Source organism: Molossus molossus, unplaced genomic scaffold (genome assembly GCF_014108415.1).
Source record: "Molossus molossus isolate mMolMol1 unplaced genomic scaffold, mMolMol1.p scaffold_m16_p_10, whole genome shotgun sequence".
In the NCBI taxonomy this organism is placed as follows: Eukaryota; Metazoa; Chordata; class Mammalia; order Chiroptera; family Molossidae; genus Molossus; species Molossus molossus.
The window spans coordinates 77,517,154-77,542,319 of record NW_023425345.1 but is presented as its reverse complement, the minus strand read 5'-3'; the positions used below and the strand labels follow the sequence as shown (position 1 = coordinate 77,542,319).

The 25,166-nt window shown below is 42.1% G+C and overlaps 1 protein-coding gene across 17 annotated transcripts; it reads left to right on the top strand.

The window, feature by feature from the left end:
- On the top strand, positions 1-24,106 carry PCBP2 (poly(rC) binding protein 2). 17 transcript variants are annotated; one of them, XM_036252819.1, is made up of 16 exons: positions 239-276; positions 2,567-2,718; positions 3,278-3,301; positions 3,390-3,422; positions 3,927-4,043; positions 6,441-6,572; positions 7,537-7,665; positions 8,969-9,055; positions 10,931-11,023; positions 12,127-12,168; positions 13,395-13,467; positions 13,962-14,000; positions 14,966-15,021; positions 16,976-17,145; positions 19,726-20,051; positions 23,659-24,106. In XM_036252819.1, exons 2-16 carry the CDS (start codon positions 2,650-2,652, stop codon positions 23,715-23,717), a joined length of 1,449 nt encoding a protein of 482 aa, XP_036108712.1. In that variant the 5' UTR covers positions 239-276; positions 2,567-2,649; the 3' UTR covers positions 23,718-24,106. The 17 variants fall into 17 exon arrangements, with proteins under 17 accessions (XP_036108699.1, XP_036108698.1, XP_036108706.1 ...); XM_036252806.1 differs by lacking the exon at positions 19,726-20,051 and having other exon boundaries at positions 1-276; positions 8,981-9,055; positions 14,969-15,021; XM_036252805.1 differs by lacking the exon at positions 19,726-20,051 and having other exon boundaries at positions 1-276; positions 8,981-9,055.
- Positions 24,107-25,166: the final 1,060 nt, after the last annotated feature.

The window sequence follows — 25,166 nt, the reverse complement described above, 5'->3', positions numbered from 1 at the left end:
CCCAGACCAGCAGAGGCAGCAGCCGGAGCAGCCGCAGCCTGCGCCCTCTCCCGCCCGCCCGCCCTCCGCCCGCCCGCCCGCCCTCCGCCGCCCTCCACCCGCCCCGGGGTCTCTTTCCCCCTTCCTCCTCCTCCTCCTCCACCCCCCCTTTCCTCCTCCGCCCGCCCGCGGGGCCCCCCTCGCCTTCCCGCCCGCCCCTATTGTTCCGCCCCCGGCCTCCCGCCCTTCCCCTTCCCGCCCGCTCCCCTTTTCCCCTCAGTCGCCTCGCGCCTGCAGGTAAGCTTCAAAATTCTCCCTCCGCCCCCAGCTATAGCACTATTTCTCCTCTTGCCATCTTTCTTAGCGGGCTCCGGTCCTCGTCACGAGCCTCGGCCTCGCGTAGTCTCGCGTGAGCGCTTACTCTCTCACTCAGCAGGCCGGCCATTCACGCGAGGCCCTGGCTCTGGCGCGGCCTAGTAGGCCTCGTGCAAGGCCTTTCCCCCTCCCCCCGCCTTTTCCCGGTGGCGGCTGCGCAGGAGTTAAGGAGGGCGCGCGCGCGCGGTTGGGGGGGGCAGCGGTGGATTTGTTGGTTGAGAGGGGTGGGGGAAGGCGATGGCCGGCTTGCTGGCCGGGCGGGTGAGCGCGGCTCCCCGCGGGGGTCAGGCGCTGGCGCAGCCACGCGAAGAGGCGCTGCTAGTCCGGCTCCTCCCCCTGGGTCGCAGCGCCCCCCCCCGACCGAACCGTTTATTTTTTTCCTCTTCTAGTCGAGGGATGGGAGGGGAGGCATTTTTTAAGCGGAAAATGCCAGGATGACCGAGGGGTGGGGGGCTGCGGAGTTAAAGAAAGGGTAGACAGGTCCTCCCTGTTACCGAGTTATTCAGGACGTTCTCTCGGGGTAACGAATTTTGAAATTACAAAATGCTAGCCGGTATAGGTTCATGCCGAGCTATTTATAGAAGGGGTAATGGACTGCCGGATTAACAGCTGTATTGCTGGGATTGTGTATTTATATTCACCTAGTCAGGAGAGAAATTTTTTGAATGATTTGCAGTTAGAAATGCACCTTCGTGCCGTACTTCAAGAAATGGCTTCATACAGGTTTTTCAGTTTTCTTGCCCTTTCAAACTTACATTTTTGTGATATTTGTGAAGTGCTTCCTGTGAGTGGGAATAAGGACCTAAACTATCAGTGTTACAGTATCTTATTAAATAAAAGTCATTCTTAAAGACCTGAGTCTGCCCCGTCTCCCCCTTATCCTCCATCCCCAGCACTTTTGTTTTACCATGATTGGAAAGTGTTAAATTTTTGGATTTTTGCCAGCAATAATTATTCTGAAAATGGGGGAAGAGTGCTTTGGGATGTAAAGCCCATCTTTTAAAAAAATCACACTCTGAGGTAGCCATGGGGCAGCTTGCCATATACAGAATTGTCTAGCAGCCGCTTAAACATTTTTAAGTATTTTGGGTGAGGGCTTAGTGTTAGCATAAAGTTAAAACGGTGACCAGTTTTGTGAAGGGAAACTAGCTGTAAAAGAGCTCGTTGTTGAATTTTGAAGGGAGGGATACTAGAAATGTCAGTGAAGAAACTTAACTTTGGAGAAAGTCTTTTACAGCTGCCACTGTTAGGTCCTAAGGGTATTGTAGGTGAAGGTATATCAAAACAAATTCTCTAAACATTGTCAATGTTCTAAAAGAAATGTTAAGTTGAGGCTAGTTGGGGAAAGGACTTTCTTAGTAGGAAAGACTCATTACTGTTGTTGCTCAAAACAACTACACAGTACATTTTTAGCAATATCAGTTTTATTTTTATTGTTTTCTTTGGAAGAAAATTTAAGAGACTTGAATAAAGACTGAATGGTGAAAAAGGTTAATAAACAGAAGCAAGAAAACATTTTAAATCTGAGTGACTATCAACTTGGGTTGAGAGAAGGCTATACTAAATGAATGTATTGAGTCATTTTCTAAAGAATATGGAAAATTAGCCTACATGGAGGGCATTTCAGATAATGCCTTTTTCAGTGATTGGTTTAAATCTTAATTATTTGATGTCATCTATCAACATTAAAACTTTTAATTAGAGTTTCATCTCAATTTCTTTACCTAGAAATTGCTACTAGGAAGAAAATTTACATGTGTCCTCTTTAGCCTTCAGCCCAAGCCTGCTCTCTAACAGGGAAGCAGAAGGTCATTTGCTCTCCATAGTGGGTTAGTTTGAGGTTTGACCTCATGATTTCCAGGTGTTTCTGTAATTTATTGAAGCTTAATTCTGCTGAAGGATGAGTGGTGCACGTTCAGCAGTTCCCCTTAGAACCATTGCCAATTGAAGGAATCTTCCTCATCCCAAGAGTCAGCAGAAACCTGACCATTAATGAGAACTGACAGTCACAGTCGCCTTCCATACTCTTTAACAGAACCTGAGCTGTTAATGGGTGTCATTATTGCATTTGTGTTGGATGTATACAAGCCTGCCAATTGAAAGGCTGTCATTTAAGGAAGAGTCATTTGGAAACACTGATAATGGTGAAAATAACAGGGACCTATTTCTCCTATTGTTTTCCTCCTCTCATTTGGTCATGTTTGCATTTCAGTTTTTGGCTTTCACCCCCTCCTCCCCCACCAGTGACCAAAGACTTGACTACTCAAAGTCCAGCTCCCCAGAATACTGCTCGACATGGACACCGGTGTGATTGAAGGTGGATTAAATGTCACTCTCACCATCCGGCTACTTATGCATGGAAAGGTATGAACCAGCTTGGGAAATTGGGTCATAGTAACTGCTAGGGGAGGGGCCAGGAAGAGAGGACATGTATCTTGGAGCTCATCAGATTAGCACTGTGGGGTGTCTGGCTTTAGCACTCTTAAGCAGAATAGATGAGAGAGTGTAGTGGGAAAATGGACAGGCTTCACTGGGAAGCTCCACTGATCAGGAAAGGCTTAACTAGAGGCTAGAGAGAAAGACTGTCATACCTTGGTGATAAGATTTCTCTGATAGAGGTAGCTGTAGCTTGTGATAGGGAGATTTCCTCTGTCTAAACATTTGGGAGACTTGAAGCAGGGATGATATGTTGTTTTTTTAATAACTTATATTGAACACAAAGACAGCACTTAGTCATTCCTGTATTGTTATTCCTTATTCTTTGAGAGCTTCACTTATATTTTGAGTAAAGAATAATCCCGCTCACTCCCCTTCCCCAAAATTCTTGGTTTTAAAAAATTATTTTGAACAGTTAAAAATTCTTATTCATAATAGTGAACACTTCAAGCTTTCTCTTATTTGACACTAGTTTTCTTCATTATAGGAAGTTGGCAGTATCATTGGAAAGGTAAGACCGTTTCATTTCAACTCTAATTACTATTTAGTCATTCTGGGTTGAATTAGTTTGAACTCACTCTTGATTTTTCCTCTTACAGAAAGGAGAATCAGTTAAGAAGATGCGGGAGGAGGTGAGTTATGGGGGAGTTTTGGGGACTGTTACCTTGGGAATTAAAAATTCTACTTAAGTGATTAGAAGGGCGAAGGTCTCAGGAGAAGAATCTTGCTAGTATTTTTCTGGCGTGGTTATTTTTAATCACAAGTAGTATGCTGGGAAATGTAGTTCTAGCTAGCCTCAATTCAAGACTTAAGACAGTTTTTAAAAATTATTGATATTTAGAGAGAGAAAGAAACATTGATTTGTTGTTCCACTTTGGTTACTTCTTGTCTGTGCCCTGACCAGGGCTCAAACCCACAACCTTGATATATAGGGACAAAGCCAGCCAGAGCTTAAAGCAAGTTTTGTAGTCTATTTGAGTACAAACATAGAACAGAATTTGAAATGATGCTGACATTGCCTTGTGTCAGGATCATGTGTGTAGGACCTCTTTGCCCATGTTATTTAGGAGAGTCTATATATCTATGTATTCTCTGATCTTTTGTCTATTTAACTTTTGGTTCTGTTTCTTATCCAGAGTGGTGCACGTATCAACATCTCAGAAGGGAATTGTCCTGAGAGAATTATTACTTTGGCTGGACCCACTAATGCCATCTTCAAAGCCTTTGCTATGATCATTGACAAACTGGAAGAGGTTTGTTCTTCCTCCCTCATTCTCATTTTTCACTTTTAATTGCTTCTAGATAGCTTAGGGATTGTCAAAGGATATTTTATTATTTATTCTCACCTGAGGACATTTTTCTTTTCTTTTTTTTTTTAAATCCTCACCCGAGGACATTTTTCCATTTTCTCTTCAGACAGAGTGGGAGGAAGGGAGAGGAAGAGAGAGAGAGAGAAACATCGACGTGAAAGGGACGCATCAAGTGGCTGCCACCCGCACAACCAACCAGGGCCGGGGACAAACTGCAACCGAGGTACATGCCCTTAGCGGGAACTGAACCCGGGTCTCTGGACTGCAGGCCGATGCTCTAACTGCTGAGCCAAATCGGCCAGGGCTCAAAGGATATTTTAAACTCAAGGACAGACTAGACGATAAAAGTCTGTGAATAAGTTATTTTTGATTTTACTTCTTTTTTCTTTTTTCTTTACTGGTCTTAGGAAGTGGAGAGGGAGAGGGAGAGAGAGAGAGAAACATCGATGAGGGAGAACAGCAACTGGCTGCCTCCTGCATGCTCCCCACTGGGGATCTGGCCCACAACCTGGGCATGTGTCCTGACCAGGAATCAAACCAGCGACCTCTTGGTGCACGGGTCGATGCTCAGCCGTTGAGCTACACCGGCTGGACTGTAGATAGGTTCTTTGCTCCCTTTCAGCATTTCCAAAATTTGGTTATCTATAATTTAAAAAATAAGTCAATTGAGTATTAAAACAAATAGTTTGACTATTACTAGGGTCTCACTATAAAAAATTTTTGTGGAAAAGCAGCATTGTTTATGAATCTTGACCAATAGTTTTTAAGGCATACCACCACTGTGCTGGTAAACTTGGTGTTCCCAGTTCATAGTTGAGTGAACTAGATTAATGTGCTTTATTAGGGGCCCTGCTAAACACTAATGTACCCACAAATACAGATGTCTTCCAATCCTGGGTGCAGTTATATATTTTTATATATATATTTTTTTAATTCTCACCAGAGGATATTTTTCTATTTATCTTCAGATAGAGTGGGAGGGAGGGCGAGAGAGAGAAACATTGTCGGGAGAGGGACACATCGAAAGGTTGCCTCCCTCCTGACCATGACCAGGGCTGGGGATGAACCACAACCAAGGTACGTGCCCTTGGCTGGAATCGAACCTACGACTCATCGGTCCGCGGGTTGACACTCTAACCACGGAGCCCAAACTGGCCAGGGCCAGTTATATTTTTAAAAAAAATCAATCTGATAATTTTGTGTTGAAGCTATTCTTGGAGGAGGGAATGTCTTACAGATTATCAATCAAAAGCAAAATACTCATTTCAGGCTATTTGGCATAGGAAGTTTTGTGTTTTTTTCCCACCAAGCCACTTTCACCCTTCAGGTGCTGAACAGCCATAAACCATCCCCCAAGATCTTGTCTTCAGTCTTGGCTTCCTCTCTCTTCTGCAGTAATACTGCTAATCTCTAATTGACACCACAGGCAGAGGAGAGCTTCTGGCTGTTGCTTGATTGGTGCTTGGATACTTAATGGTGGCTGAAAACTTACCTTGCCAAGATGAGAAATGTTACCTTCTGATCTACAAGATCCTGCTAACCCAGAATTTGTGGCTTAACAAACATTCAGAAAATCTACTGTTCATACTTTAACCAAATAAGAAACATGTCCTTGACTTGAGAATTTATGTTTAAGCAGTTCTCAGGTTGTAGCTACTATATAGAGGTTAGGGCTGAGGAGTAATATTTAAACCAGTTAATCTTCAGAAGTCTAAATTTAACTAGGTTAAATCCATGACTTTTGGAATGCAGCATAGTTATGGGAAAGACTGTGGGCTTTGGAACCAATATAGTTTTTTTTCTTTATTGATTTTAAGAGAGAGGAAGGGAGAGGGGGAGATAGAAACATCGAAGAGAGAACATCGATTGGCCGCCTTCCACATTTCCCTACTGGGAATCAGGGCCCACAACCTGGGCATGTGCCCTGACCAGGAATTGACTGGCAACTTGTTGGTGCATTGGTTGACACTCAAACACTGAGCCACACCAGCCTGGCTCACATTTTATTTAATTTTGACTTTAATCTTGTTTTCCTTTGGTCAGTTAACACTTAATTTCCAAAACTAATAATTGTTTTTCTCTCTCTACGAACAACATTTCCCCCAGGGTGAATAAATATATATAGGGCTAATTCTGATGAAGTTTGTAGGTGTTACCTTTTCAAAAATAGTTGTTTTGAAGGGGACATTTTTTGATGGTGGGTCATGATATAGATATATATGTATGTATGATATGTCCCTTATTAAGGGTAAGTGGTTGTTTTATGGCAGTTATGTGTTCCCAGGGATCCTGCTTTAAACTTTTTATATTCTAGTGTTCTGACTAATTTTCTTTTTGTAGGACATCAGCAGCTCTATGACCAATAGCACAGCTGCCAGTAGACCCCCAGTCACCCTGAGGCTGGTGGTCCCTGCTAGTCAGTGTGGCTCTCTCATCGGGAAAGGTGGTTGCAAGATCAAGGAAATACGAGAGGTTGGTCACTTTTGTGCTCCTTTTGCATTAAGTATTATTTATGTGGCTTTTTCTATTAGCTCTAAGTATGACTAGGAAAAGTTAGCATTTGTTGAAGATTATAAAAGAAACAGTCCTAGAAGATTACAACTTGATTATTTTGAGATGGAAAGTATTGTACAATTGTTTTTTTTACAGTTCATATATTTTTAAGAGTAAATCAGATTGAAAAAGTTAACTAGAATTTCCAACTATTTTATATTACTTGTTTTACAATTTTTAATGATTTGGCAACTGCATGATTCTTTTTAACGTATAAGGAGTTTACAGTTTGATATATCATAATAGCAAATGTTTTCCTTGGCCAGAACAGGAAGGTATATTGGGATGTAGCGGTAATCTCACTCTCTTTTAAATTGTGGAAGTTACACTGAATTATGGAAGCTTTTAACTGTATCTAGGAGTTACTGAGTTGGATGTTGGAATTAAATTTGAATGATTTCTAAAGGAAAATGAGTTTGAGATTTTGGGAGCCGGTTGTACCATGAGAATAGGGATTTTGATTTTGTTGGTGTATTTCTAGCATCTGAAATGGTGCCTGGTACATAACATGGGCTTAATATAAATATTTGATTAATAGGAATGAAAATGGGTGATAATTGTGGGGCTTTTGTTTGATAGCCCACAGTTAGCCCACAGTTAACATTAGCTGAAAGGAAAAGAAGGACCTTTTTCTTGAGAGCAGGTTAAATTTAGACTGTTGTGCAGGCTTATTCTTAGCTGTCAGAGGCTAATTTATTTATAACTGTGATTAAATGGTCCTATCTGGAATAAGTGAGGAGTAGGAAGGGAAGTTAAAAAAGAGTAAGGTAGGAGGTGGGATAAATATCTATCGTATTTAGATTCTAAAGTTGTTAACTGGGAAGAATTGTAAGAGTAAGTATGAACTATTTTTCTCTGATTTTTAAATTTCTTTTTACCCCAGAGTACAGGGGCTCAGGTCCAGGTGGCAGGGGATATGCTCCCCAACTCAACTGAGCGGGCCATCACTATTGCTGGCATTCCGCAATCCATCATTGAGTGTGTGAAACAGATCTGCGTGGTCATGTTGGAGGTAAGCCCTCAGGCTCATGATGAGAATGGGGGGAGGGTGATTAGGGGAGACCAGCTAATCTATATTTAGTAAGACCAGAATTAGGTGCAGCTATTAGAAGCTTCCAGTGGGGGTAGGGAGAAGTTCCCTGAGATCATATTTTTCTTCCCCCCATCTTTATGTTTTCTTATAGTCTGAGGAAAAAATAGAAACTGCTAAGCAACAGTGATCTTTTGGATTATAGCAATTCTAGTGGGATTGGTAGAGGAAACTTCACTATTTGGACTGAGTAGCTAGAAGATGTATCTGGGTTCCTGAGAAGCTAAGTTGTCTTTTGGATTACAGAATTTTGGTTACGTTCAACTTTAAATGAGTTCTCTAAATTTCTTTGTTTTGTGGCAGGATTATATTCTAAGTGATAGTTGTATAGAAAAAAATGTATCCATAATGGTGTTTATGAATGACTTATGAAGGTCCTGGTATGTGTTGTTCAATTAAAGAAAGAATAGCAAAATTAAGGGACATTACATTTTAGAATTATCATATGGAGTTGGATTCATATTGGTGACAAAGGAAAGTAAAATTTTTTTTTTTTTTTTTTTTAATCATCCTCACTCGAGGACATTTTTCCATTCTTTGTTCAGATAGAGTGGGAGGGGGAGAGAGGAACAGAGAGAGAGAGAAACATCGATGTGAAAGGGACACATCGAGTGGTCGCCACCCGCACGACCAACCAGGGCCGGGGACAAACTGCAACCAAGGTACATGCCCTTAGCGGGAACCGAACCCGGGTCTCTCCGGACCGCAGGCCGATACTCGAACCGCTGTGCCAAACCGGCCAGAGCTGGAAAGTAAAATTTTTAAGTAGAGTTTAGAAAAATATTGAATGAGCCTTTGGACTATTTATAGATAGTGTCTGTATTCTTTTAGGTGTAACATTTGGGTGCTGTATTTTCTATTTTGGCTTAATTTCCTATTCAGGCCCAAATTAAGATCCTAAAATCACCAACTGAAATGTACACATGTACCACATAGGTTTTTTTTCATGTTTGTTAGACTCATTTGAAAACATGGAAATAATGCCTAAATTATTACAGGGGAATCTGCCTTGATGAGAATTAGTGTGAGCTGTGTAGTCCATGGACCATCTTACTACTTTAAAGACAAATAACTGCAGATGATTTCAGATTAGATCTAGCCAGAGACAACGTTGGTAGGTGAGGGGATGGAAATACAGTTTTTAATTTAACTGACCTGTGTGAGCTTAAGCCACACAGCTGAAGCAGCTTTGAAACCTTATCTCTTTTTGTTTTTTTCCCCTCTGACTCTCTCCCAGTCCCCCCCGAAGGGCGTGACCATCCCGTACCGGCCCAAGCCGTCCAGTTCTCCGGTCATCTTTGCAGGTGGTCAGGTAAGAAAATTCTTATTGCTGGGCTAGATATGAACGAGGATTATATTTGAAATGTCGACTTTGCCAGCAGCACATGAGGCCACTCTGCATGCTTGCTGAGACATATACTCTGGCCGTAGTTTGACCTGCTTTTAGTTTTATTTGTTTTTTTGTACTGGAGAAAGCTATGAATGCCAAGCCCTTATTTAATTTTAACAGGCAATGGGAGTTTTGTAGGCACTCGAAGAGGTCAATTACTTGGTGATTTAAGGTGGGTTGGCTTAGAAAAAGGGTTAAATTGTCTTGGTGTCACTATCCCTATTCCCACTCCATCCATGTTTTTGGTTTTTGTTTTTTAATGGGGGTAGTCTTTAGAGGTCTGAATAAAGGTAGCAAAGAGTTGGACCTCTGAAGGAGATTCTGGATGGTGGTCTCAAAATTGGGGGTCCAGAACTTGAGTGTCCTACAAACTTCCCCTCCCCCCACCTCACCTCCCCTACTCCTACCCCTTCACTCCCAAATTCCAGTGTGTTGTTCCCCAGATTCTTAACCTCATAAACACTGGTTTGAACCCACATGGCATAACAAATCAGCTGGGGTAAATGGTTCAGTGTGCAAGAATAGAAGTGGGGGAGAGCATGTTGGGCAGTGGTGCTGTGACCTTTGGTGTTTGAGTAAGAACACCAAATACCCCCTTGGGCTGCTTCTGCTCCTTCATCCACCTAAACACTTGATCCTCGGCACATGGATGGTTTATTACGAAGTTAGATCTTTACGACAAGAGCATTGATCACCATGGTAGTTTTATGCTTTATTGGTTAGTATTTGAGGAGTAGGTAGGTCAGTTTTTAAAATACTGGGTTGCAGGTCGGAATAGTGACCTTCATTTTGGTAGCTGCCTAAACAAGTGCTTTACTCAAAATTCCTTTACCCACATGGGGCTGTCCTGTTTATGAGCACAATTATTTAGTTCCATCTTGTATTTGAACTTGGGAGGCATAAACTTGAAGTCAGGCTCATTCACATTCTGTTGAGTTGGCATAAAACTGAACAAGTTTTGGGAGACTTAGTTTGTCATGTAATTTTGGGAGTTTTCACAAGAAGTCAATCATGTCACAGTGTTACCTTGAAACAGTTTAGTACCTTGCTTTTTAACACTAGCCTTGTGCAAACTGGTTTGATCAAAGGACTGTCAGTTGATCTGAAAAGGGGCAGGATAAGCAAAGGCCCAGCCAGAGTCAGTGTAGCAAGGTTTAGCTGTAGGAGTTTTTTTCCCTTCTCTCCAGGAACTCCAGGTTCCTGCTCTTCTGGATGCTTCTCCCCTTTGGGATTATAAAGACTCCTAAGCTGTGCCACAGCACTCCTTTCTATTTACAATTCTTCCTTCATTTTCCTTTCCTTCCCTCCCTTACCCACCTCCCCCTTCTTACCTCTTTGCTTCCCTTCCCTCCCCCCCTTCATTCAGTTGACCACCCTCTAAAAGCTTGCAGCTTCTTCCATGAGTGGCCCTGTCATGGATTATTCCCATGGGCCTTTTTAAATGGACCAGTTCATGCAATGTCCACAGGTGGACCTGTGTCTTTTGTTCATTTGTGATAAAGTGGGCTCTATAGGGGTTCAACTTAATCCCCCACTGACCAGGAGCTGGCATCAGCTCTGTTGCCTTACCCCTTTATTCTTACTGAAAATAGCCCAATTGTGCAGTGTGAAATCTGCCTCTAGGTAACCTTTTTTTTTTTTTTTAATTGACTGATTGCAGCTCGTTTCAAATTGTGTTGTGAGCTACTTTTTAAAGGAAAAGGAAAAATTAAACAACTTTTTTTGTGTGAATTTCATGCTGGTGACAAGGTGCCGGATTGACAGCCCTGGAGACTGAAATCCTCTATTTATCCACAGGACAGGTACACCACAGGCAGCGACAGTGCGAGCTTTCCCCACACCACCCCGTCCATGTGCCTCAACCCTGACCTGGAGGGACCACCTCTAGAGGTGAGAGGGGATGTTCAGTCTCCAAGGCTCACTCAATCCTTCCGCCTCAGCTGAGACTGCCAACACGCGGGGGGCCAGTGGCGCTGGTGATTTTTGTGCTGTGGACACCACCTGTCCACGGGGACCTGGACTGACCCCCCCCACACCTCATTTCACACAGGCCGCGTAGCCCACCAGATGGTAACACCAACTCTCTTTTTTTTTTCTTTTTGTTCAACCTCTCTTCCCCATCTTCCACTCCTCCCCCATTTTCACCTTCCCACCCCCACCTGGGTGTACTTTTGGGGGTACTGGCCACTGATGTGAGAAGCCTCACATCCTCTTAGCCAGCCACTCCTTCCTTCCCTGCCCTTCCTACTCCTTCTTGTCTCCCACCCCATTGCCCTGAAGACCCAACTCTTTTTCGGAGGTTATGGTGTGGTGGGAGGAGGGCGTAGTGGGAGCTGCAAGTGCCTTTTAAGGAGGGGAGGTGGGAGAAGGCAGGACTTAGGACCCAGTGATTTTGTGTGTGTGTGTGTGTGTGTGTGTGTGTGTGTGTGTATGTGTGTATTCTGTGTTGGCGCCCTAGTACTTAGGGACTCAGTTAGCTTCTAGTGCGTTTAAGGTCTTTAGGCAGATGTAAAGAAAAACAAGATAGGGAAAGGAATGTGTTTCAAAACATGCCATGTAGGTTTGTGCAAACACAAATCATTCATATCACCATGATTTGTAGAGGTGTTGGGGTGGTTGAGGGAAGAGACCATTTTCCTCCTAGGCTATCTTGTACACAGGGAGAAAGAAGGAGGCTTGGTCAATCGAGGCATTGCTTAATTCCACTTCCTACATTTTCATTAAGAAACTGATGTGTATTTTGCCTTTGATTGCAGGGAACATGGCTATGGCTCCCTTTATAGGCTTCCCAGAATAAGTCATAACTAGGATTCAAAGAAGGCCAACTCGGGTCTGACTGTATTTGTGAGATAGCATTTACTGCCTCGATCCTTGGCCTCCCCATTCTCTAGTTCAACTCTGGCTTCCTGGCTAGTTGAAATCTGTCTTTTTCTCCCAACTGGGTGGCTGTCCGTGATTGGTTTTTAATAGGAACTGTTTTCCTCCTTTTGTAGGCCTATACCATTCAAGGACAGTATGCCATTCCACAGCCAGATGTAAGTTTTGTTTTCACTTCTTCTTTTGAAAAGCTCCCTCTCCCATCCAAAATTGTCTCCTTTCTTCATGTAGGCAGAAATGAGTTGGGTCTTAAAACAATTGCAATATTAAGTGTTTTCCTCACAAGGCAAATCCCATATTTCAGCCCTTAAATAATTTTTAATCAGGGCATAGTGGCACCTGTTTGTCTTTTGAATTTAATCCCTGGAAATTATAATCTGGCAGAATATTAGGCTCTATTTTCCCGTGTTCCAGATTACTCAGTCTAAAAGAGAAATGTTCCATGGTATTCTGTCATTTGTTATTTCCAGGCACAGACAGTGAACCATACATCTCTGTGTGGAGTCCTTTCCATGGGGGGAGTGGGAGATGGGTTTGCCTTTGGGTATTCCTCAATTTGAGGTGATAATTTTAAAAGCATCTGGAGGGGTGGGAAAGGGGCTTGCTTACACAGGGAGGGATAGGAAGCTGAATATTTGGGTATTCAATTGAATAAAACCTTTCTTGCCACTAAAAATTACTATTTAAAAGTGTTAGTATTCAGATTGTTTAAGGGCATTTCTTTCTGCACTTTTCCTGTATCCTAACTAACACTTGTAGGTGCTGAGCATTAGATTAGGGAAGTTGAGTTTGGCTCTTGGTTAGTAGTAGGCTCCAAGAGGGAAAGTATACTTGAAGATGAATTATTTTACAACAGCCAAGATAGTTTATATAGATGAAGAAAAATAGCTGTAGAAATAAGTAGTGGGGGAGGGGCTAAAACTCACTTGGTTTCATCTTAATCTCCTCCTTGCAGTCTCCTTACCCTCCTCATCTCCTTCCCTTCTCCCAATTCTGACAGAACCCTGCATGGTGTGTTTTCCCTAGCACCACTGCACAGTTTATTTACCTAGCCTGTCTGTGCTTGTCCCAGAGGCAACTTTGGCAATGGCTGCAAACACCTTTATTAAATAGCCCACAAGGGGTTGGATGTTGGGCGGATGCTGCTGCTTTTCTTTTCATACACCTAAAATGCATTCATTCTCTTGTACCTGGTTCCTGTTTTAAACCTTTGCATTCTGCCCATCCCCAGGATTGTGTTGGAAGCCCCATCCTTACCCTCTGTTGTAGTTTGAGTAGTAGAATCAACTTGGGATCAGGAGCTCTGCATTTTCAAATTTAAATGTGCTTGAATCTTGGCTCTGTTGCTCTTCTAATGCCAACCTTTCTGTTCTCTTCCATGTAGTTGACCAAGCTGCACCAGTTGGCAATGCAACAGTCTCATTTTCCCATGACGCATGGCAACACCGGATTCAGTGGTATGGATTCCTCAGTGTTTATTTTTGTAAGGTGTAGTACAAGACAGAGGCCAGCCCCAAGGTCTCAGTTTGACATCTGTTTAAGACAAACTTCATTACCCAGCATCCTGCTGGTTTAAACTTGCCTATCTTCTGTGGCTAAACCAAAGGAGGTAATGTGTTTAACTTGGTTTTCATTTGGGGTGAGTTATTCTAAAAGAAAAAAAAAGGCCCTGGAAGGTTTGGGGTGAAGTTAGGGGATGCTTGTCAGGCAAAGGGTAGGCTAACATTTCTTCTAACCCATTCTCACTGCTGCCCCTTTGATCTGATTGGCACCCCCTTTCTTTCCACCAGCTTTCACAGAGCTGGGTAGAGACAATCCATTTGTGCCAAATTGTGTAGTGTATTTTGGTTCTGTTTTGTTTTGTTTTGGGCTTTTTTTCTGTATAAGGAATAACTTGTCCGATAGGGTTAGGATGAGACCACCAAACTCATTTTCACTTGTATCTTAACAGGCATTGAATCCAGCTCTCCAGAGGTGAAAGGCTATTGGGGTAATGATTAAAAAAAAAATCTGTAGTATTCTACTGTTATATTAATAAACTGGTGGGAGTCTTGTTTCACTGCCCATGACATACCAGCAACATGCACATGGCAGAAAGAAGCTGAGAGAGCAAAAGGGTGGGCCTGGTGCCCCCTGAGGGTCCCTTGATGGATCTGGCCAACCCCCTTCTGAAAGTGTTGAGTTTCACAACCACAGCTGAGAGCAAGGCTAGACTTGAGAGTTAGCTAGCTGCCCTGGGCCAGTCCAGGTGCCATTATAGATGGGTACGAGTGTTTGCCGATCAGATTTTTTTTTTCTTTTTCTTTGGAAAACAAAATAAAAACCAGAACAAATTAAATGAGCAATTGAGCAAAAGACAGAAAATAAATCTGGAGAAATGAACTTCCCTCACCTGGCTGCCATTTCATTCTCTCTGACCTTTGAGTGTAGGTTAGGATAGTGCGGGTATGGGGGTGTGTGTGTGGGGGGGTCACTGTTAATCTGATACAAGTATATTTAAAGCAACTCTGCATGTGTGCCAAGAGCCCATGGTACCCAATTACAGGCATGATATTGGCACTGGTGCTAGTGAGCATCAGGTGAGATAAAATTGGAATACAACAGCAGGAAATTCTAAGCAGAAAAGGGGAGAAGTGCAGAAGGACTTGGTTAGATTTTGGTCCTGTTTAAGGATACCATACTCCCTTCCCCATTGCTTCTATCCCCTTACACCCTAATAGGCTGGGCTTTGCAGGAAATGGCATGAAATCAGCTCTCCTGAGTATACAAAGGAACCTTTCCAGCATTGTTTCTACCCCTCTACCCCTCTTTACTCTTTGAGGTTTCCAAGTTAGTGATGAATCCCAACAGCCAATGCTGGGTTTCCAGTTTGTTTCCTTCTGTTAGATTAATGTGCAAATCAGTTGGTGTTTGTATGCTGTGCATTGAACTTTTTTGCTCTCTTCTGTCTTTTAGCAGGTTTGGATGCATCTGCTCAGACTACTTCTCATGAACTCACCATTCCAAATGATGTAAGTATAGTTTGTTGGATAGCATAGGATGAAGATAAGAATTGGTTTTAAAGAATAGAAGTCTTAGTAGTGTCATGCCACTTTTGAGGCCTAGGGAAAGAAAATGGGTTTATATACCAAATTAAAAAATTTAAAGTATCTAGATCCTGATTAAAAATCGATAGAGCCCTGGCCGGTTTTGCTCAGTGGTTAGCGCGTCAGCCTGCGGTCCAGAGAGACCTGGGTTCGGTTCCCACTGAGGGCGCATACCTCGGTTGCAGTTTGTCCCTGGCCCTGGATGGGTCGTACGGGTGGCAACCTCTCGATGTGTCCCTTTAATGTCGATGTTTTTCTCTCACCCTCATCCTCTCCCTCCCACTCTGTCTGAACAAAAAATGGAAAAATGTCCTTGGGTGAGGATGTAAAAAAAAAAAAAATCGTTGGAGCCCTGGCCAGTTTTGCTCAGCGGTTAGTGCATCGGCCCACAGACCAATGAGTCTCGGGTTTGATTCTGGTCAAGGGGCATGTACCTCAGTTGCGGTTTGTCCTAGGCCCTGGTTGGGTCATGTGGGAAGCAACCAGTCGATGTGTTTCTTTCTCTCTTTTTTTAAAAATCCTCATCGGAGGACATTTTTCCATTTTTTTGTTCAGATAAAGTGGGAGGGGGAGAGAGAGAGAGAAATATTGATGTGAAAGGGACACATCGAGTGGCTGCCTCCCGCACAACCCAACCAGGGCTGGGGACAAACTGCAACCAAGGTACATGCCCTTAGCAGGAACCGAACCCGGGTCTCTCTGGACCGCAGGCCGACGCACTAACCGCTGAGCCAAACCGGCCAGGGCCGATGTGTCTCTTTCAACATTGATATTTCTCTCTTTGTCTCTCTTTCCCACTATCTGATGATAAAAATATCCTCAGGTGAGGATTTAAAAATAAATCAGTGAAGAAAATTAATGAAACTTTTGTTGAGTTCTCATGAGGTAGAAAGAAACTTTTTGCCTCTGTTTGCCTTTGTTTCTTGTAGAATCTGAAGCCTTATCCTTAAAGCAGTGGCCTTTGGATGTTATATCTGTGCTATTCAATATGGTACTCACTAACCAAACCACATGTGGCTGTTTAAGAATAATAAAACTACAGTTTCCCAATCTCTCTAGCCCCACGCCACACTTGATGTGTTTAATAATCACATCTTAGTATCTACAGGACTAGACAGTGCAACTGTAGACCAGGTTTTTACTTTTTCCCAAGGGAAAAGCATTAGAAATTAGAATTCTTGTCTGTGTAGTAAAGTGATAATCATGGCAGGATGAGTTTTAGGCAACTTTGTTGCCCTCAAAAAACCAAGATGCCTTTATTTTTATTTTTATTTATTTTTTATCCTCACCCGAGGACATTTTTTTGTTCGGATAGAATGGGAAGGAGAGAGAGGAAGAGAGAGAGAGAGAAACATCGACATGAAAGGTGCACATGGAGTGGCTGCCACCCGCATGACCCAACCAGGGCCAGGGACAAACTGCAACCGAGATACGTGCCCTTAGTGGGAACTGAACCCGGGTCTCTCTGGACTGCAGGCCGATGCTCTAACTGCTGAACCAAACCGACCAGGGCCCTGTATTTTTATTTCTAGGTTTATTATGATGAATTAGATTTGTTATTATTTTTGCTATGTTTTATTTTGTCTTTGGATTTACTCTGAGAAAATGAATGAGCTGTGCTCCTAGGAGTCAGTTGGCTCACTTAGCTCTGACTTCTAGTGGTCAGACAAAAGAACAGGCAGTAGTTGAGAGCAGTGTGTAACTCCAACAGGAGTATATGAGTAGAGTGTGTAGGATGCAGCTAGTAGTAGTTACAGTGCCTTTTTGCCTTATTCATGGACCCAAGCTGTAGAAGGCTGGAGGAGGGGTGGGATGGAATTCTTAGACTCAGCTATGCTATTCTTAATTTGCTGTGTATTCTTGTTTTTCTTCCCTAAAGTTGATTGGCTGCATAATCGGGCGTCAAGGCGCTAAAATCAATGAGATCCGTCAGATGTCTGGGGCGCAGATCAAAATTGCGAACCCAGTGGAAGGATCTACTGATAGGCAGGTTACCATCACTGGATCTGCTGCCAGCATTAGCCTGGCTCAATATCTAATCAATGTCAGGTAAGGGTTCCCTACCTTTTTTTGTCTTATTTATGTCAACACACAACTTACGTGTGTGTTGGGGAAAGCTAAAATGTATTATTAAATGTGGGATTATTTAGGGAGTGGGAGTGGGGAGAGATGAAGATGGAAAAATAAAGTTTAAGTCCAGCCCTATTTTCATCCATCTTTAGTGTAGCAGAAAAAGTAACCATATTGTCATAAGTTAGCATGGGGTTGGGGAAGGGAGAATAGAATGCTTGGATTTGAATTTTGACAGTTTGGGGAGTGGAAAGTTGGGGAGCATGTCTTCAGTAGTCGGTCAGGTGCTCTGGCAGGAGCCATTCATACTTAGAACCAAATGTAGGTCTCTTGCTATACATGTCATTATAGACCAATATATCTTTCACTCACTGGTTTAGGCTCCAAAGGTACCCTTAACTGAAATAAGGATAATTAATTAATATGACAGCAATGTAGTTTCTTGGAGGCAGCCATTACCATTTATTCTGAAAACATCAATTTTTCTCAAATTGTAACTGTGTTTTATTGTTCAGAGCTTGTGGGAAAGTGGAGGGGCACAGGTTTTGGAATATTTCAGAAATGCCTAGTGTGTCCCCCCCCACCATCTCATCCAGTAATGACTTCCTGAGGTTTTATTTTCCTTATCCAAAGCTAGCTAATGTTACTAAACATGATTGCAGCAGGACTATTTACAGTCCAGTGGGCATCCTACAAGGCATTTAATTAAAAAATTTTTTTCTTGCTTTTTCAGCATAAGTGCTTAAGTCACATTCTCATTGCTTACTAACATTTTAAACCAGTGTTAGCCTATTTCCCAAGGAGGTTAGACATCCCTTTTATGTCGCCTTTGTTTAGTTATTTACCTCTATAACTATTCGGTCTCTGTTGTGCATTCAAGTTTTGAATCATACTGCAAGCGAAAGGAGTTCATAAGTATTTTATATTGTTATGCTTACACTCACCATGTATTTATTTCATGGTCTTTATCACTTGGTTAAGAATCTATCAGTTCCCCAGTAGTGGTTCTGACTTTTTTTCCCTTCTCTTTTTATGCCTGGAGGTATTTACTAATCTTTTTGTAGAAAAGACTTCTGTGTTTGGATCTGCTTTCTTCTTCAGCTACGAGCACATCATATGCTTAATGTTTACAGTGAAATGGTGATAAGCTTTTCACGGAAGCTGTTTACAAAGGTTTTTGTTTGTAGGTGGGGATGGTAGTTAAGTGGCAAGAATCATGTTCTTGGAAGCTGGAATTTATTTTCCTGGGTAGGCTTGCCTTGGATCTTGTCAGATTTTGTTTAAATGTAAACTGCTTGCCTGACCCCCTGTATTATTAGGTCAGTGGCTACATTGTAAGGAAACAGAACTTCACTACTTTACTTTCCTGATATAGTTACTCTTCATGATCATCTTATTTAATGAAACTGTCCAGGCTATGGATCAAAGCTTCTTGAAGCTTCCTTCAGTTAACATCAAAGCAAGGACTCTGCATGCACAAAGCTTTCTCATCTTGGCCCGGTTTGAATGCAACAAATAAACTGGTTTTATTATCACTACTAGGCAAGAAAGATTTCTATGCTTTCAGTAATAAGTTGTGAGCATTTCTGCCCTGATTCTGGCCATCTGAGTTCCTTCTTTATCCCTTCCTTCATGGATTGCAGCAGTCCTGGACTTTAAGTAAACAAAATGGAGTCTTGAAGAGGAGCCTTCTTGCCCTTGAAGAATTCAGCTTGTGCGTTGGATTATCCAGATAGACTTCAGTAGTTCTGACTTAGACACGGCAGGCATTTGGGAGTTATAGGTCATTACTGTTATTTGGAGCTAATTTTAGGAGTAGAAACAGTATTTTTACTTTTGGCAGTGCTTGAATTTTTTTCCAGTTTTAGAAGGTTTGTATTATAAGTATAGTCGGTCACAAAACAAAGGTTCTTTTTTATTTTCCCTCCTCCCACCACAACCCCTCACCAGAAATGAAGCTTCTCTAGTTCTTATCTATGCTTCTTTTTCTTAGCATTTTTTTTTTTTTTTTTTGAAAATGCTACATTCTTTGAAATTACTCATTGACCTACTTTGATCTCTTTCCCTTGTCCATCCTAATATATTGTTAGTTTGCTGTGGAGATGGAAGGAAACTTTCATATTAATTTACAGGGAAATAATTTTATTTTATTTTTTTCAATTCTGTGGGTTAACTTCCTAGAACTTAACAAGTGATTGGTGGGTGAAACATTGATCTTTGTTTGGAGATTGAGTGTTATTACCTACTTGAAATCATTCCTTTCTGACCTCTGGGTTGAATCAATGTGTCATACATAGAAATGTGTTTCTTTTCTCAGCCAGCTTTTTCTGTACCATAGTTTTAAATAGCATTGTGAAATGAAATTTGGCAAGTATACATTTTTAGAGGGTGGGATACAAACTAAAAGACAGTTTGTCACAAATTGGTATTAGGTCTTCCTAATTTGCAACCAGAAGCACTTACTGATAACTGAAGCGGTTTTTGTCCTGTACTTTCTCCCTTTTGTGGTCTTCCCTTCCACCCACCCGTTTTTTTTGTTCCTTTTTTCCTCTGTTACAGTTTAGAAAACGCTAAACCCTCCTCCCAGGCAGCCTCCGTCACGATCCCTGATCACCTCAGCATCAACCTCTCTCAACCCTCCACCCCTTCTTCTTCTTCTTCCTCCTCCACCACCACCCCCTCGCTCGCCACAGCGGGGACCTCCGACGCACCCTCCAGCCTCCCCAACCCTCTTCCGACCGCCCCTTGTGTCTCCAGTCTGCTTGGCATGAAACCCATCCCTCTCCTGGCTCTAAATGTTGTGTCTGCTGCTAAGGGTACCGGGGCTTCAGCTACCACCACCACCACCACCTCTGCCGTGCCATGTGTAACTAACAAACTGAAAGGCGAGAAACAGAGATTCTCCCCCTACTGATTGCATATCTTGAGGCACCCCCTCATGTAATTCTTGGTTCATTTTGTTTTCCTTTGTTAACACTGGTGAGAACCAAACAATTGTGAGCTTGTGACATTTCCTTTTTACTATTTGGGGGATAACAGGGTGGGGGTGGGGGCAATGGGGTATTTAGGTTTAGGTCATTTCAGCTGAGTGCCTGTTTCAGAGTCTGACTTGTTGAATACTTTACCTAGAGCCACAGTTCTTGCTCTTTCTCATTCTGTTACTTTTTTGTAGCTTTATTCTGCCTTGCAATATAACAATGTGTTAGGCTCTGTGTTAATGAATAAAAGCTTCTCCGTTAACCTTTTTTTTTTTTTTTTTTAATTATTTAATGGTTAAGTTATCAGCTGGCCGCCTTGGCCAGATTTGTGTTTCTAGTTGTAATAAAGTTGCCACAGTAAGAACCTTAGTTGACCGTGTGCTGTGAAGGGTAAAGGGGTGGGAACTTGTGGTCTGTGGCTTGACTAGGGAGTCGGTAAAACTGACTGGATCTCTTTGTATCCCTGGTTAATTTTGTAGTCCTTTGTCATTCCCCACAAAGGGAGATGGGATCTGTGGCAGATTAAATTCGGAGGGTCTTCCATAATTGGCAAGAAGATTCTTTAGTGAAGAATAATTCTCTGATTTCTCAGATCCCTTACCTTGCCAATACCAGCAAGTAACAGAGCTATCCATCCCAGGCTTGTTTTCTTTGGTGAGTGGGATACTCTGAGGATCTTTTACAGGGCATACATACAAAGAAGTTATTTCTGTACCCAGAATGGGGGGGGGTTAAGTTTAAAGTCTGCCAGTTTATCTGTATTCCTCTAAACTGGCATTCCTCTTCCTATGACATTGGGGAAGTCTTGAACAATCAACTTGTGACATCACCCAAAGTTGGACAAGATTCTGTCCAGTCATGCTAAAAATCAACCCTGATTTACTAGACTCAGTCCCTTTATCCTTTTTTCTGTTCCTTGCTTATCCTTCTGTCTCACCACCAACCTCTATTTATCATGAGTAGAGAATTATAGACTTAGATTTGGAAGGAACCATTAATAGCAACTGTAAGTCATCAATCCACCTATTTATCAGGTTAAAAAAACAGAGGCCCTAGGAAAACAAATTTGCAAATCACACAGATGACTAGTGAGGACTAACAATTAAATGTGTACTTAATCTCCCTTGAAGCCTTACTGTTCTCCATAAAAGGGTAGAAATACTATAGGTATAATAGCAAAAGGCATCTGGTAATCTTCCATTCTACCTGAATACATATTGCCAGGGTAATGAAAGTATATAATGCTCTTCCCCAAGGCATTAGAGAACCATTGTAGAGGTTTTATTTTCTTAGGACCTTTTCCCACATTCCTTTTGGTTTATTTTGTTGTGTTAAAACAAAAACAAAAACGGATTGCTCATGAATATTGCAATACATTAATTGGTATTGTGGCACCTCAATCCCAGATTGGGCCTGAGTTCATTTTACATGCCCCAAGTCTACATGGAGGACTAGAAAGGCAAAAATTAGTTCATTGTCCAGATAGGATTTTTCTTGTTATTTACAAGCCGCTACTTAATCATGTGGCCCAGCTCTCCTTATATAAGCTCTTTTTCTAGTTTGGACTTAATCTTGCTGATAGCATCTCCCCTCAGAGACCTGGTTTTTATTTTTATCTAGTCCTTAATTAGAAGACTTCTTCACCTAATGAGTTCTCCCGAAAGAGGGGTTGCTGGGAAGGAATCCAGATGTTTTGAGGAGTTGACTACCATCACCTAGAGTCCTTAAAAGAATATTTCTGGTTGGGTTTTCCCATCTCCTTGTCCCCTCTACACCTGCCTCCCTCTTCCAATCCCTGCTCAGGATGTGTGCATAAATTTTGGACAATTCTAAGCTCTTTTTTTTGTGGCAAAGTGCCACCACCTTCTTGCATGAACTTGATTTTTTGTAGGTCCTAGATCTAAACTGTTTCCAGCAGTTTCCCCTAAATTCTTTCATTCAGGGCCTGTTGTTTGCGTTACCCTAGATTATCCCATTTTGGCACTGGCAAGAGTCTACTCTTTAAGAACAAAATATTCCCCTTCATACCCAGACAGAAATACCATTTCTGACTTGAAAGTAGTTTGTAGTTGACCCATCTTTTTCTTGACCCTCTGGTCATTGTTGTGGAAGAGATGCAGAATACCAGTCATATAAATGTATTCTCACCTGAGATTTTTCCATTTGATTTTTTTTTTTTTTTTTAAGAGTGGAAGGGAAGTAGAGAAACAGTGATGTGAGAGAGACAAATTGATTGGTTGCCTCTTGAATGACCCATCTGGGGCTGGGGATGGAACATTCAATGGAGGCAGGTGTCCTTGACCCTTTGATCCGTGGGCTGATGCTCTAAAAGTGCTGCTGAGCCAAACTGGCCAGGACTATGCTGGTCATCCTAAAGTAAATTTGTGAACTGAAACTTCAGCTGTAACATATTTAGTTCTATTCAAAATGGAAGCCCCCCCCCCCTTTTTTTTTAAATCTTCACCCGAGGATATTTTTGCATTTATCTTCAGATGGAGTGGGGGTTGGGGAGAAACATTGATGTGAGAAGACACACATTGACTGGTCGCCACTCACACGACCCCAGCTGGGGCCGGGGACAAACCGCAACCAAGGTCCTTTGTGGGAACAGAACCCAGGGCTTTCTGGTCCGTGGGCCGATGCTCTAACTGCTGAACCCAACTGGCCAGGGCTGGAAGCTAAGTTTTAATGGCTACTTAATATTGGCGAAGCCAGCCATAATGCCTACATACCTTTTCTTCAAAGCCCACAATTGGATTCCAGGGCTTCAAATGATGTTTTCAAACAAAGACATTATAGCCAAGGATGTTTGTCTTAAGACCACAGAATTGGGAGCTTCTAGAATAAGCTAAAGAGTTGCCGAAACAAATTATTTTGGCTTCCACTTTTAAGTTCTAAAAACTAACCCTAACAACTATAGGTTGAGTATAATTCTTAACTCATACTTGCTGTTCCCTTTGGATGTCCTCTTTGACATCCTTTAGCATTTAAAACTACATTATTTCTTAATAGCCTTCATACTGATAGAGAAACTTAGGACTGTTCTAGAATAAAAAGCTGTCTCAGCATTAGCCTTGTGAGGCTACTTTCAGATAAATGTTTCCTAAACTATTCTATCAGTATCTAGGAGGAGTAGAAATAAAAGCTCAGCAGTAAAGAAACATTGCTTGTGTGTTTTGTGACTCAAAGAGGATACTTTAGTGTGTGGTGTATTTTCATCAAGTGTCTCCCACAGAGGTTCTTAAGGAACATAGTGTGAGCTACGCACACACTTAACCAAGGTCCTCGGTTCTCTTTGAGTCTGAGGTAATTTTGCCCTCATGAAGCTTGGATTTCAGGGCTTTCATATGGTACTGGTTAATCCAAGAAACCTTAAAATGTCGCTCTTGATACTGAACCACTGAGTATGTTTCACATAAATTCTATTTCACAGTTTACCACCAGGTGGAAAGATTTGGAGGTGAGGTGCAGCTGGGCACTCAAACTAACTTTGAGTTCTTGTTTTGTGTTACAGGCTTTCTTCGGAGACGGGTGGCATGGGGAGCAGCTAGAACAATACAGATTCATCCATAATCCCTTTCTGCTGTTCACCACCACCCATGATCCATCTGTGTAGTTTCTGAACAGTCAGTGATTCCAGGTTTTAAATAGTTTGTAAATTTTCAGTTTCTACACACTTTATCATCCACTCGTGATTTTTTAATTAAAGCGTTTTAATTCCTTTCTCTGTTCAGCTGTTAATGCTGAGATCCATATTTAGTTTTATAAGCTTTTCCCTGTTGGTTTTTTTTTTTTTTTTTGGCTCATGAATTTTTTTTGTCATGGAAATGTAAGAGTGGAATATTAATACATTTCAGTTTAGTTCTGTAATGTCAGGAATTTTTCAAAAAAATTAAAAGATGGACTGGAGCTTTTTCTTTGTGAATAGAAACTGGATGCCACAGTGATTCATGTGGGTTTTATTCCTGTTGTCTTGCTGTTATTTTTCCACCTTTTATCCCTCAAAGGACAAGGACCCTGCTTGGGTTTCGAATATAAGCCTTTATTCCGGTTAAGATGTTTTCTTCTGTTTTACCACTCCATCTTTTTTTTTGTAGCCCTTGATTGGATTTTCCCTTGAGCCTGCATTGAAAAGTGACCTACTAGTTATAGCAAGGTGGCTGTGCCCTTGATTCCAAAGGTTGGGGGTTACATTTTCCTAGGATTTATCTGTAAAGAGGAGGCAATTCCATTGAGGGTTGGGGTTGTGGGAAAGGATGCGCATGCATACACATGGGAGCTGTTGGAAGTGTCTTTCACGTTCAAGTTGCTGGGAATGTCTGTCCCCTTGTCCAAGCTAAAAACGTCAGTATCTTGTTTTAACATCATCTGTCCTTCTATTGAAATCCTTTAGTGAGTTACCTGTTCCCATTTATGCAGATAAGTTTCTTTTAAATTTATCTTCATGAAGATAAATTTAAAAGAAAAAGCATAAGAGGAGGAAGTAACTTGTCCAGAGTCCTCATATAATGTCTGGAGCCCAAGACTCCTACTTTACAATGTATGCTATTTCATTCTTTCACCAAGAAAACCCTCAACAGCTGGGCCTGCATGGAGTGGTTATATTTCAAGGTTTTTTCACAGGGGGTACAGTAGGGCAGTCTCCACCCCAATCAGGCACCAAAATAAAAGCAGGGACTTAATACCCCAGTTCTTCAGCCTGAGCCATTCACATGCTTTCACAATCTTCTAACCTCCCCCTAGACCCTAAGCTAGGGCTTGGGCAGAGAAACGGAGGGACAAAGAAATTAGTTACATTGCACCTGAGAAATCTCAGAAGGGAGAACCCAGCCTTAGCCTCCCTCATCCCAAGTGCAAAATGTGTAAACAGTAAATGGAAAACAGAAAAGTGCGGTTAAGTTGGCTCCCTTTCCTTCTCCATGGGGTAGGATCATAAGAACAAGTCTGGCTTTTTCACTGCCTGACTGCTTATGGAACATGATCAGGGGAAGCAGAGAGGGGCCAGTTTGCCCTTACCCACAG

What these genes read in the sequence shown, in the direction of transcription:
- PCBP2 (XM_036252819.1), top strand. Translation starts at nt 2,650, where the DNA reads ATGGACACCGGTGTGATTGAAGGTGGATTAAATGTCACTCTCACCATC. An exon ending in AGATCAAGGAAATACGAGAG is followed by an intron (nt 6,573 to 7,536) that starts GTTGGTCACTTT and finishes TTTTTACCCCAG; the next exon opens with AGTACAGGGGCTCAGGTCCA. An exon ending in AGAGGTGAAAGGCTATTGGG is followed by an intron (nt 14,001 to 14,965) that starts GTAATGATTAAA and finishes TCTGTCTTTTAG; the next exon opens with CAGGTTTGGATGCATCTGCT.